At 42.3% G+C, this 18893-nt stretch overlaps 2 protein-coding genes across 3 annotated transcripts in view; both read right to left on the bottom strand.

Moving 5' to 3' along the window:
- Positions 1–18893, bottom strand: part of rabgap1l (RAB GTPase activating protein 1-like) — an 85845-nt gene that overhangs the window by 36830 nt on the left and 30122 nt on the right. The gene's annotated exons all lie outside the window — the stretch shown is intronic.
- gpr52 (G protein-coupled receptor 52) lies at positions 15251–18774 on the bottom strand. Its single transcript, XM_040185387.2, has one exon. It carries the CDS (start codon positions 17056–17058, stop codon positions 15940–15942), a length of 1119 nt encoding a protein of 372 aa, XP_040041321.1. The 5' UTR covers positions 17059–18774; the 3' UTR covers positions 15251–15939.

The following is an 18893-nucleotide window of genomic DNA, read 5'->3' as shown; positions in this document are numbered from 1 at the left end:
ATAAAAGCTGCTGAGTTTACCAAGACTGCACTTCACTTTTACATCCCTCAACATCCGACAGCAATTTGTTTAACGGCTCTGGCCAACTGGTGAAAGCTGACACAGGTTCACAGAGTCAAGAGGGCTCAAGCAACGCCGCAGAGGAGCAACGCTCCTGTGCCCATTCGGTCTAAGCGGGTTTGCTCATGAATCAGTCTGCTGGGCTTTATATAAATGATTAGAAGAGCATGTTATGGTTGTTTTTATATACATATATATCTATAAAAATATGGGTTTAAAAGAGTGTTGAAGGGAACATTGGAGGGAAAATTGTTTGATGCTGGGCTTGAGGTCTTTCAATTACCTTTAGACCGTTTTGGATTGGCATTGTTCTTCTTTCCTTTAACTGCAAACAAATCTAGTCATCAAATCTGGAGTTGTAAAATATAATAAGTTGTAATATATAATATAATTTGCATGGTAAAAAATATTTTAATATAAAATGCAGTTATTTATTTCCCGGAGAAAAAAGGGTTGAAGGTAAGTAGCAGTGCTATGAAAAATTAAATCAACAATCAACAAAGTTATTGTTTTAAATTAAAAATACCGTACAATTGCTGGTTGAAGCCTTTTGAGTTTGAGAAATTGCTTCTTTTTTTCATTTTTAAAACTGTACGCTTAATAGGGTTTGTTAACAACAATAAGGATAAGATAAATACATTACTTTACAAGGAGGCTGAATTAAATGCTGGTTATAAATGGAACCAGTGTTGCGTGCAGATCAACAAATATTTGTGTTAATATTGTATTATTGTGTTATAATTGTATAATACCAATATATTACTCATCATAACATAATTGGAAGAATAAGCTCTAATGGCTGGAACGAAAATGATTTTGCTGCAATATCAAAAGAGGAAAGCAATAGAAGGGCAGATGCTTGATGGGGACATTTAAATGTTAATCAGTTAATCAGTGCCTCGGAAACTGTAATTTTATCTGTATTAAGCTTGAAGGCAGTAAAATCAAACACCTGTCGTTTTATGATCAAAACAATTAATTCAGAAGCGGAAATGGACCGGAGTTGTCCCACGTCAAGTGTCCTCCGACAGCTGACCAGTATCCAGTAGACTAGTCTTTTCCAATCAAAGAACATCGTGCCGTAGCTCCACCAGATCCACTACTTCAGTATTCTCTGACACAGAATCAGCAAGTCTCTAAATAGGGAAAAAGTTATCAAGGCTGAGACTTGCAACACACGTTGGTCTTGTTCTAAACATGAGACGTTTGAAGCAGTGTAGGAAAACGTCAGAAAAAAACGCTGAGAACATTTCTTTGTGCTTCACCACACTGCGACAATTTGCTTTAAAAGCATGAGTCAGTCCGTCCATCATCAGCACCGAATCCTGTCGAGATGTCCTTGAGCTGAAATTAATGAGCCACCTACCTGCTTTCACATTATTTCTCCATGTCACACAGTCTCTCTGAACACAAGTGGTGGTTAAATGCTCAAAACGTAAAACTGCAACTGCAGAATCTTAGAAACCGCTCCATCTTACCCCTCTTTCAGAGAGCGAGAGAGCAGTAAGCTCTCAAGTTGCCCTTCTCTTCTGACAGTGTTGTGTAATTCCCGGGTGCGGAAAGGGCCCAAGGGTGCTGGCTGGTGAGCCCCTCGACAGAGGAGCAGCCATGCTTTGCTAAACCGATGAGGTGGCGGCAAAATACGCTGGGTTCAGACAGCTGAACACTCAGAGCCCACTAAGTCCTAAAGTGACAGCCCGGCCAATCAGAGAGGAGGCTGCTAGCGTTAAACCGCTGGAGGCAAACATGAAGACAGATTGCTGGGTACAAAGTCAAATTGTGTTTACAGAATAATTACAGAGGGAGCAAAGCTAAAGAACAAAACCTAAATGTTTTACTTCAGCAACTGCCATTATAAGGCAAACAGCCATGACTGGAAAAGATAACACAGCCAGCAGCCTGGTCTGTCCGCTTTGGCAATAATTCATCTAAATGGTGGCATTGTTCACACAACAGACGACCACAACACACAACGTATACTTGTCCGATATGACAATACTTTATATATCGTGGGGATTCTGTACACACCACGGTACCTATTCTGCAACAATAACAAAGCTGATAGCTCGCAAGTGAGGCACAGGTGAAGCAACTAAATGTATTTGTCAAAACATTTAAATTGTCCCAACATACAGTACCAGTCAAAAGTCTGGACACATTGAATTGAATGAGAAAATGTGTTCACACATTCGACTGGTGCTGTGCATAAGAATATAAAAGCAAGGTTAGGTAAATGTAGGAATGAGCAGGGTTCTAAGTTACAAATTAATGGACCAACGAAATGGTATCCCCGCATTGTTGACTGTGTCTGTATGAATACTATATTTAGTACACTGAATCCAACAATAAGAGGCTGTAGGCTCCTGCTGTAACTTGAAGTGTTAGAGCTGAAGGAGGAGGGAAGGGCAGCTCACAACTGTGTTAAACCAGAACTGGTTTTTGGACTATAGACACTGTTTTGTGCAAACATTCCTAATCTCAGATTTTTATCCCATTGAAATTCTTTCTTTTTCTTTTTTACTGAATTGTACTTTTGTCTGGGAAATAAACCTCAAGGATTCATTTAATTGTTTTAGGTCGGCAGGTTAACAGCTCCTCGGGGCAAACACACTCCTGCAGCTGATGAGAAATTGTCAGACTACTGTTGATGTGTTACTCATCCGCATATACTGTCAAACCCAATTATTGATTCCTCACATGGTAGAGAGGTGGATTCATTAATTAAATTCAATGCACAATTCTCTGATGGGATTGCAAAAACAGGGGCAAGTGCTGTGTCATCTGAGTGGGTAGTGGTGCATGATTGGATGTGTTAGGCAACAGGCAGAGATAAACCAGCAGAATGGTATGTCAAAGAGCGTGTCTGTCGCAGAGCTGCGCCCTGGAGCGTATCCAGGCAAGAGTGCACATAAACCAGTTTACAAACTGGTAGAAAGTCGTATCTGCTCCAGTGTAAAGCGACATCATTTGTTGCATAATGCAATGTCAGACACATGCAAATGGAAGACAGATGATGGTATAGAATCTATTAAGTAGAGAATGTTAAGTACGGATACGAAAGGATGGAGAAATGACTTGAAAATACAGAGTGAGGACAGCGAGAGTAGATAGCGAGAGGAAAGAGGTAGCGGAATGACAGAATATTAGTTACCCTCTCTGTCTTTTGGATGGATGGCAGCTCCTTCAATGGAAGGCCAGTACTGAAAGTGACAAATGCTGCATTTGCTTCATAAAAACCTTAAATATACCACCAGAAGACGGTCTGAATAGGGAAGGACCAAAACGATTGGTGTAAAGGCGTTTCTTTTCAACAGCATGGTTAAAAAAGCAAGAGAAATCAGGATCCCTCTTCAGTCTCTATAAACATACATACATACATACATACATATATATATATATATATATACGCTAACCCGACACGAGACCTTCAACAAACGTACAACACTGCTACTTGAGAAGAAAGGACCAAACTGCTCTGCTGCAGCAAGCCTCTGAGCACCATGTGGTACAGTTCAGCTGATTGGCTGCTATAAAGACCGCTTACGCTATGAGGATTCCCTCTGTGGAAATACAGGTTAAGACAATAGGCTCTAGGAGGTAAATGAAATGCAATCCAAGCTGTACCTGCCAATTTTATAAGAATGTCAGGCAAACAATGAGTTCAAATGTACAGACAGCTAGATGGGAAATGGACATCCCGCTGTGCCACAAACACACCTAGCTGCGCCATGACCACACCTAGCTGCCACAAACACAACTAGCTGCCACAAACACACCTAGCTGCGCCACAAACACACCTAGCTGTGCCACAAACACACCTAGCTGTGCCATGACCACACCTAGCTGTGCCATGACCACACCTAGCTGCGCCATGACCACACCTAGCTGCGCCATGACCACACCTAGCTGCCACAAACACACCTAGCTGTGCCACAAACACACATAGCTGCGCCATGACCACACCTAGCTGCCACAAACACACCTAGCTGCGCCATGACCACACCTAGCTGCGCCATGACCACACCTAGCTGCGCCATGACCACACCTAGCTGCCACAAACACACCTAGCTGTGCCACAAACACACCTAGCTGCGCCATGACCACACCTAGCTGCCACAAACACACCTAGCTGTGCCACAAACACACCTAGCTGCGCCATGACCACACCTAGCTGCGCTACAAACACACCTAGCTGCCACAAACACACCTAGCTGCGCCACAAACACACCTAGCTGTGCCACAAACACACCTAGCTGTGCCACAAACATACCTAGCTGTGACACAAACATAACTAGCTGCCACAAACACACCTAGCTGCCACAAACACCAGTCATTCCTCCTCATTTCAGGGGGACACGGTAAAATAATCTTTTGGTGTCATATTCAGAGGACGGACACCCGGTAATTACCGACCAGCTCCCGGCGAGACCTTTGTCCTTGGTTTCTGGCGAGGAAGTTTATAGAGGTTTCCCTGGAGGGGGGTTTTGGGAGGGGGTGTGGGGTGGCGGGGGGACAGCTGGCCCGCCTGGCAGATTGCAAATTCATCTGACTCTGTATCGCTGCCGTGGCATTTTAACGATTCAGCTGGTTCTGCATTTCAATGAGCTGAGATGGCAGTGAACTCTGTGTTCAGACAGGAAGCACATAAGCAAAACTTCTTATTTTGTGAAATTGAGGCAAGCAAGCAGGTTTAACAAAACATTGAACACGGCAGAGAGCTGAAGGGTAACAGAGCTGGATTAAATGTTAACATCTTGATTTACTTAGTTTTTAATTAATTGTGAAACAGAAAATGTATCCGAATTATTGACAACAAATTCTAAATTAAATAATATTATCTTCTCATTATGATATAAAATTGTTCACTCACACTACTAATACACGCTAGTTGTGTTACTCTAAGGGTGTTTTTAACTTCCTGATTTTGCGCCTAAAATATGTGTAGTTGTTGCTTTTGTTTGTTTCATCAGATAGCATATGTGATATCTTCTTTTGGTTCTGCGAAATCATGGCTATTTTTCCCAATTTCTTTAGTCAAATAGATTAATAGATAATAGGGAATAATGGTGAAATTATAACGGCTCTAAAATAAAATGTGATAGAGCTTAAGGAAGAGTCCTTTCCCAGCGTAGACGGCCATCTTTCTTGTGTTCAATTTGAATGCAGTTTTACAATCGACCCAATGCAAAAGTAACTATGCTGCTACAGAGAAGGAACTTATGAAACTAAACAAACCTTCCCACTTTGCATTCGGTAGGCAACAATTTGGATTTGGAGCACGATGAGATTCTTTCTAACGCACGCACGGACACACACACACAAACACAGTCCTTCATGAAGAGAGGTCAGTGGATAAAGTGCATCCCCCTAGATATGTGACATTTTCTGTGTGTTGTGGTTTTTACTGGAGGAAATGTGTTGAGTCTGTTATGTTGGGACAGAATATCCCAGAGGATGAAGTGAGTGGAGGATCAGACACTCATCAGGTCGGCCCACAAGAGAGCACTTGAAAGGATGGATATGAAAAAAGTTGGGGGAATTCCTCTATGTGAAGATGGCTCTTTGTGTCTTGCATTTTACTTGTTACTTGTGTGAAAGAAACGACAATACACACACACACACACACACACACACACACACACACACACACACACACACACACACACACACACACACACGGGATCAGACCGGGACCATTTAGTAGCAAAATTCTAACAATCTCGGAGACAGTGTAACAACATTGTATAATGCGTAGCAGCAGAGCCACTTGCAGATATGTCAGATTGATCTTGCCAGTGCAACTCACGGTGGACACCTGGACTGTCACAAGCAGTACCAAAACGGTTATGGCCCATGGATAGTTGTACGTTTGAGTTTGCGGTGCACTGCATGCACCAGAGACAGAAAGTCAGGGTCTTATCAACATAGTCCTTTCTGTCGAAATTAGGCTGCAATTGATGAGAAAGGAAATATGACACAAATCGGCCGGCCACCAATGATGAGATGAAAATTGTCCATTTTTAATCGTTAGCTGTTTGAATCAGTGCATCTCTAATTGTGTTGATTAAGTGGTTTGCCACAATTTTGTGCTGGTGCTTCTAATTTTGTGTTCCAGTGCTCCTACTGGTATGAACACCCCCATCCCACATCCCCTAAAAACACACAGTATCGGATTACCCCCTCTGCATCTTGTGCAGCGGGGGTAGTCTGCAGGGGGTAGTTGTGCTTGTCAAGTGCATGTGAATGAATAAGGAAGAGGTTGTTGTTTTTTTAAGCCACTGTTAATATTGATTTCAAGAACCACAGAAAACAATGGAGGTACTGGACTGCAACTAGATATGGTGCTGGTATCCACCAATACATACACAGGTTGTAAGGGAGAGTACAGCTAACCAGAAATCAATTAGAATGCACTTCTGAATAACAGTCATGGGCACAGTATAATAAAGACTGCGATAATAAAGATTATCCCAAAAATAATATTTTTAAGGGCATTCATTTAGGACCTTACCTGATATGACCATGAATATAATAAATTCAACACAGTATTTTCAGTGTTTTTAAGGTCACAGAACATGACTGGATTGCTTGGAAATACAAGTAACAAGTCTTTATTTTACTATGGATAAATAAATTGTATACCTTGTATTAATATATTCTAAAATTAAAGGTATACTTTAATTTTTACAAAGAAGTATTGAGGCTTGAAACCTGCGCCGCAATCTCAAAACTCACTAATCTGACTGTGCTAACTCTTGCATTGTATAGAAATAGTGGGATACACAAATGCCTGATTCACTTTTTTTCTATATTCTTTCATTCAGTGACCCCCATCCGCTTACCCTGGTACCAGCAGCAAGGCTAAATGCCAGAGAGGGAGAACTACTGTACCCATATCCTCCATGGCCCGAGGCGAGCCGCTGGACCATCACTACTGAATAACTGCCCGACACCGACAGGCCTGGTGTGCTACTCTGGGACGCATCGCTTCAGGATAGACAGAGGGAATAGGAAGAGCAAGAGAGAGGGCGGTAGAAGGTGCTCTGCTAAGGAGCCGAGGGGTTAATTCTACTCTCTCATGGTATTTAATTCAGCTAAAATGCCCAGCGAGTGCACTAGACAAGCTGGCTGTACATCTGCTGGCAGAGCTCCAGTACCTGAGGTCTGCTGGGAGGTTAACAATAAAAAGCAGGTTTGTCCTCCAAGGTTCTTCAAGGTTGCTTGTCTTTGTCCTTTAAGTAGAAAAAACTAGAGCAAGACTATTGGTGTGAATTGTACTGTATCAATTTTGAAAGGATGAATCGAAAATAATATTTTTTTAAGTCCCTTTACTAAAGCAGTGAGGTGAGTGGATTGAAGCAGTTCCAAAGACAATACTTTAATGAGCTCCTATCTTTCACAATCGAATCAAAGAACATGTGCAGTTGCCAGCTGTGGCCAGTCGTCCGACGATGTTGACCACGGAAGAGAGGACAATCCATTACAGTCTGAAACAGACTTTAGTTTTTACATAAAAACATTTTTTTTTTTTTTAAACAATCTCCACTGGAAGAGTCCTGTTTTCGTCACCACAGACTGAGCCGTTTAAATCTGCACACAGAGCAGATCCTCTTCACAAAGCCGGCTGCCCAGTTTGGGACAGTAGCAGAGAAAGAAAAAACACTGGTTCTAAATGTTGTTCACATTTTTGCTAAGTTTTAGTTAAGTCACAATCCGCAACCTAGCTGCCGGATATTGTTAAATTCCACATAATTCATCTTTAAAGTACAAAATGTCCCACATACAGATATATGGGAATTCCAGTATCGTTTTGCTTCCATTTATGTGTTCATGCACTGGAGACATTTGATGCGGATGCCCTCTCCATGTCTCTGGTGTGCGCAACAAGGGGATCATAAAGGGGCTCTGAGTGCAATAACCTCAGCCAGGGCCCGGAAGGCCAGCAGCGAGGCTCAGCAATAGAGGAGGCTGGCATTTACTGCCTCACACTCACACGCAGATTGGTATTAATAGGTTTTGAGGGCCTGTTTTATTTATGACGTAATACAAGCCCTACCACACACCGTCAAAAGGATAGTTTGGCTCATTTGAAGCGAGATTGTACGACGGCTCACGTTGAAGCGGATACAGGAGTCATCAGTACATAATAGCAATGATAGCATGATGCATATTAGCCAATTCATAGAAAGGCAATATACAATCTATGATCTGATCAAAAACGGTACAGATCGGTACCTCCAGAGCAGTACATTACTTTGCCCTTTAGCTGGTACTCCTGCTTCTCCAAATTAGGGATATGCAGAAATCTGTCTGCTCGAGGTAATGATTTTGGATAAGTACCTCACATGACCTGACATAAAAATCCAAACTGTCAGTTTAAACATTGTAGCAACGTTTTGTCAATGATCAAAATTACATTAACCATAAAAACACGCCACAGACCTCGAAAGAAATGAAGCCCCCCTCATACGTTCTAACCTTGCCAAATGAATGAGGTAAATATGGCATTTTTCAACCTGGACCCTATTTTTCCATGTTTTTGTGTCTGAAGAACTGGGACAACAAATTCTGAAATTGGTCCAATACTGAGTGAGAGCGCGGCAGACACAATTCACTCACAGTCTGACATTTATTTATATTGCGGCCAGTTGGCACCGTCAGTGAACGTCCACTTAGGGGCTTATGACAAACTCAACTTTATTGTTCCGTCGATATTTTCAGCGATTTAGACGCGGTCAAAAGCAAAACCATCAACGTGCACACCATTCCACAGTGCATTATTTTTCAGGACACAAGTAAAAAAAATTGGAAAAAGATGCAGCTTGCATCTCACGTGATGAGGATCCACCATGAATATTGGTCTACGGAACAATATGGGGATTTTACTAATTGTAGGGCATGTTAAGAGATAACAATCTTTCCCATAAACTATAATATTTGTGTCCCCCTTGCTGTCCAGGAACGTCACAACATGCGGTTGAAGACTAAAATCCATTTATTTTTGTAACCAACCTTTGACAATAATCAGGTCCAAAGGTGAAATGAAAGCGCTGAACTCTGAAACACAGCGGATGGGACCGCTGTGATTCCAAATATCAGGCATTTTCCAATGTTTCCATCAAGGGCACCCTGCAATCAGTGGACAGGTAATTGTGCCTTTTGTTGCTCTGGGGGACATGGACAGGATTCAAGACCACTTTGGGGATTTAACCTGGGACCATTTCGCCCTTTGGTGAAAAATGTAATCTATTTAACAACAATGGCTATTAGAGAAATACTAACATTTAGACAATAACATAGATGGCATGCACTTAAGATGTTCCTATAGTACACCCTGCTGAGAGCTTCTCATAGTATCATTTAATTGCAGGTAGTTTTTGCAGCATTCCTGTGAGATTCATTGAGTTATTACTACGTGTAATGCAGCTTAAATTACACACGTTCTGTTCACAAACATACTATGGACTGAATTATTAGTTTGATTCTCTACAGATTTGATTGCACAAAGATGATACTTTAAATTTATGTTTGTGAATATGAAATGAATCCACAAAGCACTGTGGAAAAGTATGTTTGGCTTTTTGTATTTGGTTGATTGAACTTTTGGCACGTTTTAAACTAGAGCACAGATTTCATCAACCACTGAGCCATGGGATACTCCAGAGGTTCATGCAGAGATCCCAGAGAAGCACTACCAGGCTTAAACCAGAAAACTGGGTGAAGATGAGGAAATTCATTTTCTTCTCACAGCAAGTACTTTGATTGTGTTTTTAATCAATACATTTACCCTACATACCCAGTAGGAGATGTTGGTTATAAATGTGAGCACGTGTTTTTACTGAAGCAAAGCAGTTTGAGCCATGCTGGATGCTCTAAGGATGTCAATGATGGCCTGAATTGGTCATTCCGCCATTGTTACCCATTGAAAAGATTTCCATGAATTTCTATGCAGCTATAGAGATGCTTAGTCCTCAGAGGAAGAACCCTACTAACTAAGCTCATCCACTGACTGTCCACTGAATTAATTTAGCTCAAAGCCAGCTGTGCCAAACTAGAGCTTCACAGAGCCACTGTGGTCTTATCCTCAATCATTGGATGAATAAATGTTTACATTACGTTCAGTGAGACCCATCGGCTGCGCCCCGATCAACACCTGTCCGCAATGGGATCACAGTCCACGTTTTTTTCTTCTTCTTTTTTTCAAAGACTAACTCAGGCCATGCAAGATGTATGAGTGTGTGTGTGTGTGTGTGCGTGTGTGCGTGTCCCCCTCATGTCATCAAAGGCTTTCGGTGGGTGCCGCGCGTCTCTACAATTAGAACACAGTGGCAGGAACTGGCTTCCCCTCCAATTACGACTCCCCCGCCCCCTTCAAAAGATGGTCAGGTGCTCCTTTCTCAAATCAGGACGGAAAGAGAGGAAAGTGGCAGGATGCAAAGGGAAAGAGGAAACGAGCCAAGTGCAGCCATTTGTAGAAATAAAAGGGAATTCCTGATATGTTGCCGGCCGTGAATGAGCAGGCTTGGACTGGGAAGCTATTCTTGATTTGGATGAGTTGGTGTAGAGGACATGATTTTGTGAACAACTACAGATCTATCTTTGAAAACTAGACACATACATTTAACAAAAAACTATGAAAGCATGAAAATAACTGCCTACTCTTAAACATAGTTACTTGAATGAACATTTAAGACAAACATATTAAAAGGACTCAATATGTTGTAAAATAACTATTGCGCTTTGGGCAGCTTGATACAAATGGTTTATGCTGCTGTAGTAACAATTTCAGAATGCTCTTTTGTGCTGCTAAACTGCACTATTGTGGAAAGGAGGAAATATATATAGAATTCCATTTTTTTTTTGCATTCCAAAATGTATTAGTGTATGAAATAAAACAAACTTACAAAAACGTACTTTCAAAAATCTTTTAAAAAACATTTTATTGCATTAAATTAGCGTGAAACTGCATTATTTAAATGAGTTTTCAGCCCTTTGTTTTGTTTTCTTCTATAACACACCTCTTCCTACCTATACCTTCCTCTCATCTTTAGCTTTAACATTCAGGCATAAACACTTAATCTAGCTCACCCTCTTTTCTCTTTCTCAAACCAAATCCTCTCCACCATCTGCGGTTGTTACATTCGGTCTTCTTCCAGTACATCTTGCCATCTCCTGTTGCCCGTCCTCTTCACTAAGCTAAAGGATGAAGATGCCGACGCCAGGGTTATGGCTGATTCAAAGCTGGTCTGCAGTCTTAAAAGGTTGAGTGTATGAATTTCAAAGGGCAATTTCAGACCAAGTACAAGGGATCAGGCACTCCAATGAGACTACTATTCTCTCATACACACACACACACACACAGGTAATGATGGTGTGCACAAACTGCTAATGACAAAAAGAAGGAAGGGCTACCCAGCTTTGAATCTGCTGGCTCAGAGGAAAATGAAATAAATCTGTGCCTTGCTCATAACCGAACTCAGGGGCAGAACTTCAGGCAGATGTGGGCTTTCTTCTCGGATAACGTGGCTGGGAAGTTACAAGATGGCATTTTTTTCTTCCTGGATACTTTGTGAAGATTTTATCTGCTCATTGGACTACATTGACATCATCATGTATGCTTGCTTCTGTGATTATAACATTAATTTCAACTCAAAAGTAATTGATGCTGTAAATCAAAACCTATTTCTCATGTGTACCTCAATAACGCTTGATGAAGCAGGCGTTAGCTAACGGCACACATCCCATTGAGTCTTGAGATTCTGCTGGTATCTTGAGAATTGTGCGAGGATGAGTCTGTAGACTTCTATGGGGAATGATGATTGCTGGCTAACTGGCAATTGTTGCTACAGAAACAGACGTTTCACAAAAGCAACTACACAAATGGAAATGTCTACTATTTTCACCTTTATTGGGTAGGCAGCAACAACAAAACCATAGTCTTTGACACAATTTAAAAATAAAAAAATATATACTATGTAATCTAACACACACACTGCCTCCTATTTAAAACATCAGCAGCCTAGTTGACTTAACACAAATGGGTGTGCCATACCTTTGTCAGAATATGTCTGATTTCTTTTGGCTGTACAGCAGGTAAAAATAGACACACACTTTACATACAGTATACCAATATACCGTATATTGTGTAAAGGTTTTAACATTTTTATAAATAAATACATGTTATCCCGCAATTAATAAAACTCTTTTACTAAAAGCCTTGATCAATGCACTTAAAAGATGACTTGTTTGAACAAGTTAACAGTTTTAGATTTCTCCCGCTTAAATTTGGTCGCCATAATACAAACACATAAAAACAATTTACATTTTAAATATTCATTCAGTGGCTCTTCAGATTTTTGTAATCTGAAGCCAAGACACTCGTTTCACTAGCTGCTAAAAAAAGTCCACCACAGCTATGAATGTGCAAATTTAGATCAAATACAATAGCCTCAATTGAATGGTATATTCCAACTTCTACATTACATGGTAACAATTGAGCTATTTTGTTCTAGGCTATTACTTTTCTTTCGCCTGTTTTCTTTGTGGCTGTGTTGTTGGTGGTCAACACATGAAGATAATAAAGCACTAATCCGGACCATATACATTTCTTCTACTAACCCACAGCACTATGCTCCAAAGGAGCACCAAAAAACACAAGCTATCAAAATAAAAGTAATTGTATTTGACACGGCTATGCTGTGGTTTACTAGTGATATTTCTCAGATATGCCAGGGCACATGGCTGAAAGACTTTGATATCGGCAGTCTCCTCTTATCATGATATGATGTAGGTGTCAGATAGTGGAACATGTACCCACTTAAAAAGGTACAAATCGGATTGACGAAAGAAAAAATGGACTGATTCTTGGTTCAAGTGGAAACCCATCTGAAAGACTACAAAGAAGCGGATTTCTAAATCCAACCACGTTGTGACTTCAGATGTGTACACGGTCATACGTTAGGTTAATGTAACGATTTGACCTTTTTTTTTGCAGCATGTCGATGTAACAGTACTTCTTTTTTTTTTTTTTTTACTTTTCTAATAAAACACATCTTTAGACACATACAGAACAATCTGAAATGTGTTAAAGCTGCATAAAGCAATATTTTTCACCCTGACTCAAACAACTCTTGAATATATTGAACGTGACGAATGCTGAAGAAAACACAACGCCGGCACACAAGAGCACAGCCACTGTCAGCGCCTTAGCCTTTTAAGTTGACAGTAGGCTGCTCACCTTATGCACAACTGTAGAGAGCCAAAGTGAAACAATAGCTGGTAAACAACAGTTGGGTATGTAGATAAATATTTCTTTACCTTTTTATCTGTGTTGGTTTACCAGACCGTGGCTCAAAAACAATATGGAACCTACATTTAATCACTAAGGCCAGAGAGACTCATGAATGCCATCATCAGACAGCTCTGTTTTAGCTGGATATGAAGCAGCACACTTCCAATAAGCCAAAGGCTCAGTCTCTCTTCCCCGGTGGTCCGAAATCACTTAATGCAGCTTTAAAATGAAGCACGACCTCTACAGGCTACTGTTAAGCAGAATTGAAAGCATTTACAATATCAAGGGGCTGGGTTTGCTGTGCATGGACAAACACTAGAAGCGAGGCCTACGCCACAGATAACACCACTCAATGAGCAAAGAGGGAGATCCGTAACTTATTGGCTATATTACGTGGGTGTATTCTTTTGAAATAAATTATGCTTTGACCCTGATTCAACGATCAAGGGAATGTACAAGGGAAATTAACTGAAGTGACTAGAATACTGTTTAAAAGTATGAGATTCATAACCAGACAATTTGTGGGTTGTTTTACAACACACATCTGCACTTTGTTTATCAAATGCAAATATCATTTTTTTCTTTTTAGCAGAATGGGCCATTTCGGGACTTCATTTCTAACACCTATATTCTGCCATCTGGGCACAGACACCCTGAAAGAGGATAAGGAAAATTTCTAAAGCCCATCTACCAAAATTACAGTGGGATTCTAGTGTGAGAAGTGCACACTAGATACTAGGATCATTTCGCAAGACGAATGTGAGATATTCAGGCCTGCAGTTTGAGGTCTGTGATCTTTTTTCAATCACCGAATTGGTACAGCTGAAAGACAGTGGGGCACATTAAAAGTAACGAGGATTGTCGGGCCAAAAGTTTACCAAAACTGCCATAAAAGAAGGTACTGCTGGCCCTAAACCTTTATGGAAACTAAGCATGTCATTTGACATCAGTTAAGATTTCCACCTCACAGCGACCTCCAGACAGATCGGATCACATGAACCTGAGCCCTGTCCACTGTCCACTGTTGCTGGGAAATAAAGACATCATTTGAGCTGAGGATAACTGCATCACTGATTCAGAGAACCTAAAACAAGCCTATATTTTGGTCAACACAGCAAATACTATCACTTTTCTCTTCTCTTTTTTTCTTCTATATCTATGATCGACTCAAGAGAAGTTTGTGAGTGGATCAAAAGCAACAACCACGAGGTGCAACTAGCAAAGATATTCTGAAGTCAGCTCAGATCTATGGCTCACAGACCGATTTCTGTTTCAGAACTAAACCTGCTGTTTAGGTTTTAATTCAGTTTGTTCACTATTTAATATACATTGACCTGTACAGGGAGGAGGGGGGGGGTGCAAAATTTAGTTGTTCGTGATGAGCGCTCATGCATGAAACCCTTAGCAGAATACTCATAACAAAGCCATACCAGATGGGCTATTAAAAAAGAAAGAAAAACTATACTAGTAGTTATCTGCTGCGAGCACAAGTTCACTGCCTTCAACATAAGGTCCTCGGCGTCAAACCCATCCATTTTTAAATCCATCTGAATTCTAGACATACTGTGCTTTTTAATAGAATTGGTCAACAATAACCACGCTTCAACAGTGGTCAATGTCAGCATGTTGTGTCCAGGGAAACTTCTTATTTGAGGCATTTCGACTTCAAACACATTTTACAATTTACATATTTTAACAGTCCTTGGTCTGATGCTTTGACGTATGGGGTATTATGTGCTGCACAAACCATGTTAAATTGGTGTTTTACCATTTAAGGTTACAGATAATATCTACATCATGCATTACATTCTGCAGAGGATCTCAGTAAACAGCTTTCATCACATTTTAACCAAATGTCAGATCAGAGCTTGGCCCATCACTACTTCTTTATCTCTCATCTTTTCACCGGCACACATTATCTTTACAGAATCAACACAAACTAGTTCAGCAGTGCCCTTTCCTCTAGAAAAGAGAGACTTACGCAGTGTGTTATTTATCATCAGCATAATCATTGCCATCATTGTCAATTTGCGTTTGTACAACTAAAAAGTATATTACCCATTTATAAATTTGAAACCGGTTTATTAGCCCACGTAGGTGTAGGTTATTTAGTCTCTCTAAAAACCGGAAATGGAGACATCAAATCAAGGGCCGATCCACTTCACAACTACTAAAACAATGTAACGGCATTAAATAGTATGGCCACATTTGATGTCGAAAGATATTTGTAAATCTTTTGGAGTTTGAAGTTTATTCTTTTCACTATCTACAACCTGGTTGATATGCAGTGAGATGTAAAGGCTAAGAAAGACATGGGCAGACTTCCAATGAATAAACATTAACTTCTTCTCTGTTTAGACAGAGCAACCCATCTCCCTAAAAAGCTTATAATGCAGTAAACCATGATTTACTGAGACCAAGGCAATGTCACTGGTGTCAGCTGACCGGCTGAAACAACAGAATCCATTTTCCGTTCAGTTAAGCCCTCAATGTTACTGAAAGCTAACTAGCTCCTAGGCTTGTTAAGATTTTTGTTCCCCATTTTTTTAGATTCCAGCGGTAATCCTCATCCTGTAAACGTCGCGCCATCAGATGGAGCATGAATTTGCCCTCTTCCTAGGCTTAGGCTCCCCAAAGTCCCTGTCATCGGCTGCGCAGTGGCTGAAGGAGCAAATTGTCTGCGAGAGCCTTCGCATGCCCAGGCGGAACACACTATTAGACAGGCTGTAGATGACACAGTTGCAAAAGCTGTTGCTAATAGCCAGCCAGGTGGTGATGAAGGAGAGGGCAGGGCTGTCCAGCACATGGGAGCTCTCTAGCAGGAAGTAGATTATGTAGGGCAGCCAAAGCATATAGAATACACTGGTGATGCGGAACAGCACCATCGCATAGCGCCGATCGGGGCCGTGCCCCCCATGGTGCCCACTGGCGCCCCCCTCACCGGCCTCCATCTCCTGGCTGGGGAAACGTGCCCGCCGTTCACTGATCTCCCGGTTGTGCTGCTGGCAGATGCGAAAGATATGGTAATAGGTAAAACAAACCACAAGTGCCGCGGGCGCGTAAAGCAAACACACCACGAAGCCTGTGAAGAGGGCAGAGGTGGGCCAAGAGTGTGCACACCACTCAAAGATGTCCCCATGATAGCCTGGCTTTCCCCATCCGAAGAAGGAAGGCAAGAAAACCAGGCTGGAGTACACCCAAATTAGAGTGATGCAGCCTCGTAGTCTGCATGGCGTCACCAGCTGGTTGTAAGACAGAGGCTTAGTTATGGCCAGGTAGCGATCCACACTGATACAAGCCAAGCAGGCCATTGAAACGCTCTTCAGAACGGAGATGACGTAGCTGAAAACCTGGCACGTGATGGGCTCTTGAACACCCGCGGGGTAATGGAGCAGAGACAGGGTGGGAACCAGGCAGCTAAGACCCACCAGCAGGTCGGCGTAGGCCATGGTCTGGATGAAGTAGCTGGTGGTGTAGTGGTGAAGTAGAGGGGCACAGTGGAACACAAAGATCACCGTCAGGTTTCCTGCAATGATGAGCACCGTCAGTAGTACAATGACAGCAGTCTCCAGGACGCACGCCTCCAGGCCTTCGTTCAGCCCCCAGCCCAAGGGACAAGAGTGGTTGGCGGACCTGTAAGGAACAAAGTCTCCATGACTGCTGTTGGCAGTGAGCGGCGGGTCCGTTGTCAGTCCAGACTGGTTCATTGTTTTGGGTGCTGTCCAGGTGGGTCAGGTTTGTGGTGTGTCACCCATGAGGCAGCCGGCCTGCAACTGGAGTGCCTGCCCCCCACCCCATCTACATAGGGTGCCTGCAGCCTTCTTCAGTTCACCAAGCTCAATACTCTCGCTCTCTCTCTCTTTCACCAGACTCTCACATAGCTGGGTCTCAATCAATTGAACACGGACTGGAGGAAAATCAATACAGCCTCTGGGCGGGTACGACAACTCGTTTAGCTGTCCTTTTCCAATCAGGCATGGTTGGTACACGTAGTGGGTAGGTTACGGTCAGTGGTAGAGTGAAAGAAGCTGTATAGCTTCAGGAAACCAGGGAGCATTGGCGCAGTGGCCAGCATCTATTCCGAAGGCGGGCAGCCCTGCTGCTTTGCCTGCAGGTCTGTGGCCTCGTCCCCTGATGCTAATGAGGGTTGCCACCGGGATGCTGATGGCATACGATGTCCAAACGAGGGCAGACGACACCATATGAAGAGGTTAAAGCACGAAGGCGCGCACAATGCTCGGCACTATTGACAGTTCCTCACAGGAGATCAAACAGGTAAGCAGCACATCAGATTAAATGAACTGAATGTGGTTATAATTCAATACAAACTATTTCACCAAAGTCTGGAAAAAAACGACATCCTTCTCCAAAAATAGACCATTGAATTAAATCCAAAGTTCCGCTGTGCCATGGGTGGTAGTGTGTTTACAATGTAACACCAGGCTTCCTTTAGTTGGTGGTCCTCTGGTCAGTGTCTGGAGCCCATGTATGCCCAGCTATTGTCTGAATCAAAACACAGACACAGGCTAGAACAACATGGGGATCTCCGCATGAGATAACGTCACAGCTCTCTCGACACACACAGCGCTCAGGGCAAAATGTGTTTACGAGGCATCCCACAGCAGAATGAGGTATAAACCAAATTGCCGAAAAATGTCCAGATGAGTTTTGCTATTCAAGTGATTTAAAGTGAGTCCAAAAGTGCAAACTTGCCTCTCAGGGTTCTGGACTGCAAGTCGCAAAAGACAAAACACATGTAAAAGTCCAGTAAAGGGTGAAAGTGCTGAATGTAGAATGTCCCATGCAGGCAGGTGGAAGGACTCTCCTGGAGCAATAAGAGGCCAGCTGAATAACTCAGCGCTCCTCTCGCTTCAACTCCTCAGCAATCCTGTGGCAGACACTTTGAGAGCGGCGTGTGGCGATCAATCTGCAATCCATCTATTTATCCCATAAATGTGTGTTGTTGCTGCTGTGACATTCTGAAGCATTGGCGGGGGAGCATCAGCACCTTCTCCTCAAGTGATTAATGCGACCATAGATTTCCTAACTTGCTTTCGTGCTCTGAAGTAGGCACTCTGTTTAGTTTGTAGAGGCACGGGGTCCTACAACTCCTCTCTCAGTAGGTCTGTCGTCCTCAACGAAACAGTGGCAGGGAATCCACTGTAGCAGCATAAAAGAAAGTCCTAGTCGGAGTCCCAGTTTCAAGCACTGTCCTCTGCAAACGTCCCCATGATTCTGTTAAAGTGTACAACCCGCGTCTTTAATCAAGAAATCCTTAGATCCTGGATACAGATTGGGATGAATGGAATGCATCTGTCAAAAGCAGCAAGTGAAAAGCCAGAAAAAAAAGATGACTGCGTTGATGGAAATGAGTTAAATCTGCAGCGATGGAAGCGAAGGGACGAATAGTCCCTCAGCCCTGGTGCAGTGAGAAGGAGAGATGCTGTGACTGGCTTACACTTCCCACCCTCCCTCTCCAGACAATCGCTCTAGCTTGCACACTCAACCTCGCTCTCTCTCTCTCTCTTTCCATACACACACA

This window comes from Gasterosteus aculeatus, chromosome 8 (assembly GCF_964276395.1).
Source record: "Gasterosteus aculeatus chromosome 8, fGasAcu3.hap1.1, whole genome shotgun sequence".
Taxonomy (NCBI): domain Eukaryota; kingdom Metazoa; phylum Chordata; class Actinopteri; order Perciformes; family Gasterosteidae; genus Gasterosteus; species Gasterosteus aculeatus.
Note: the sequence above shows the minus strand (reverse complement) of the source record. Positions and strands in the feature narration are given on the sequence as shown.

Bases quoted from the DNA above. Each gene is read 5' to 3' on its own strand.
- gpr52 (XM_040185387.2), bottom strand. From the start codon at position 17,058: ATGAACCAGTCTGGACTGACAACGGACCCGCCGCTCACTGCCAACAGC.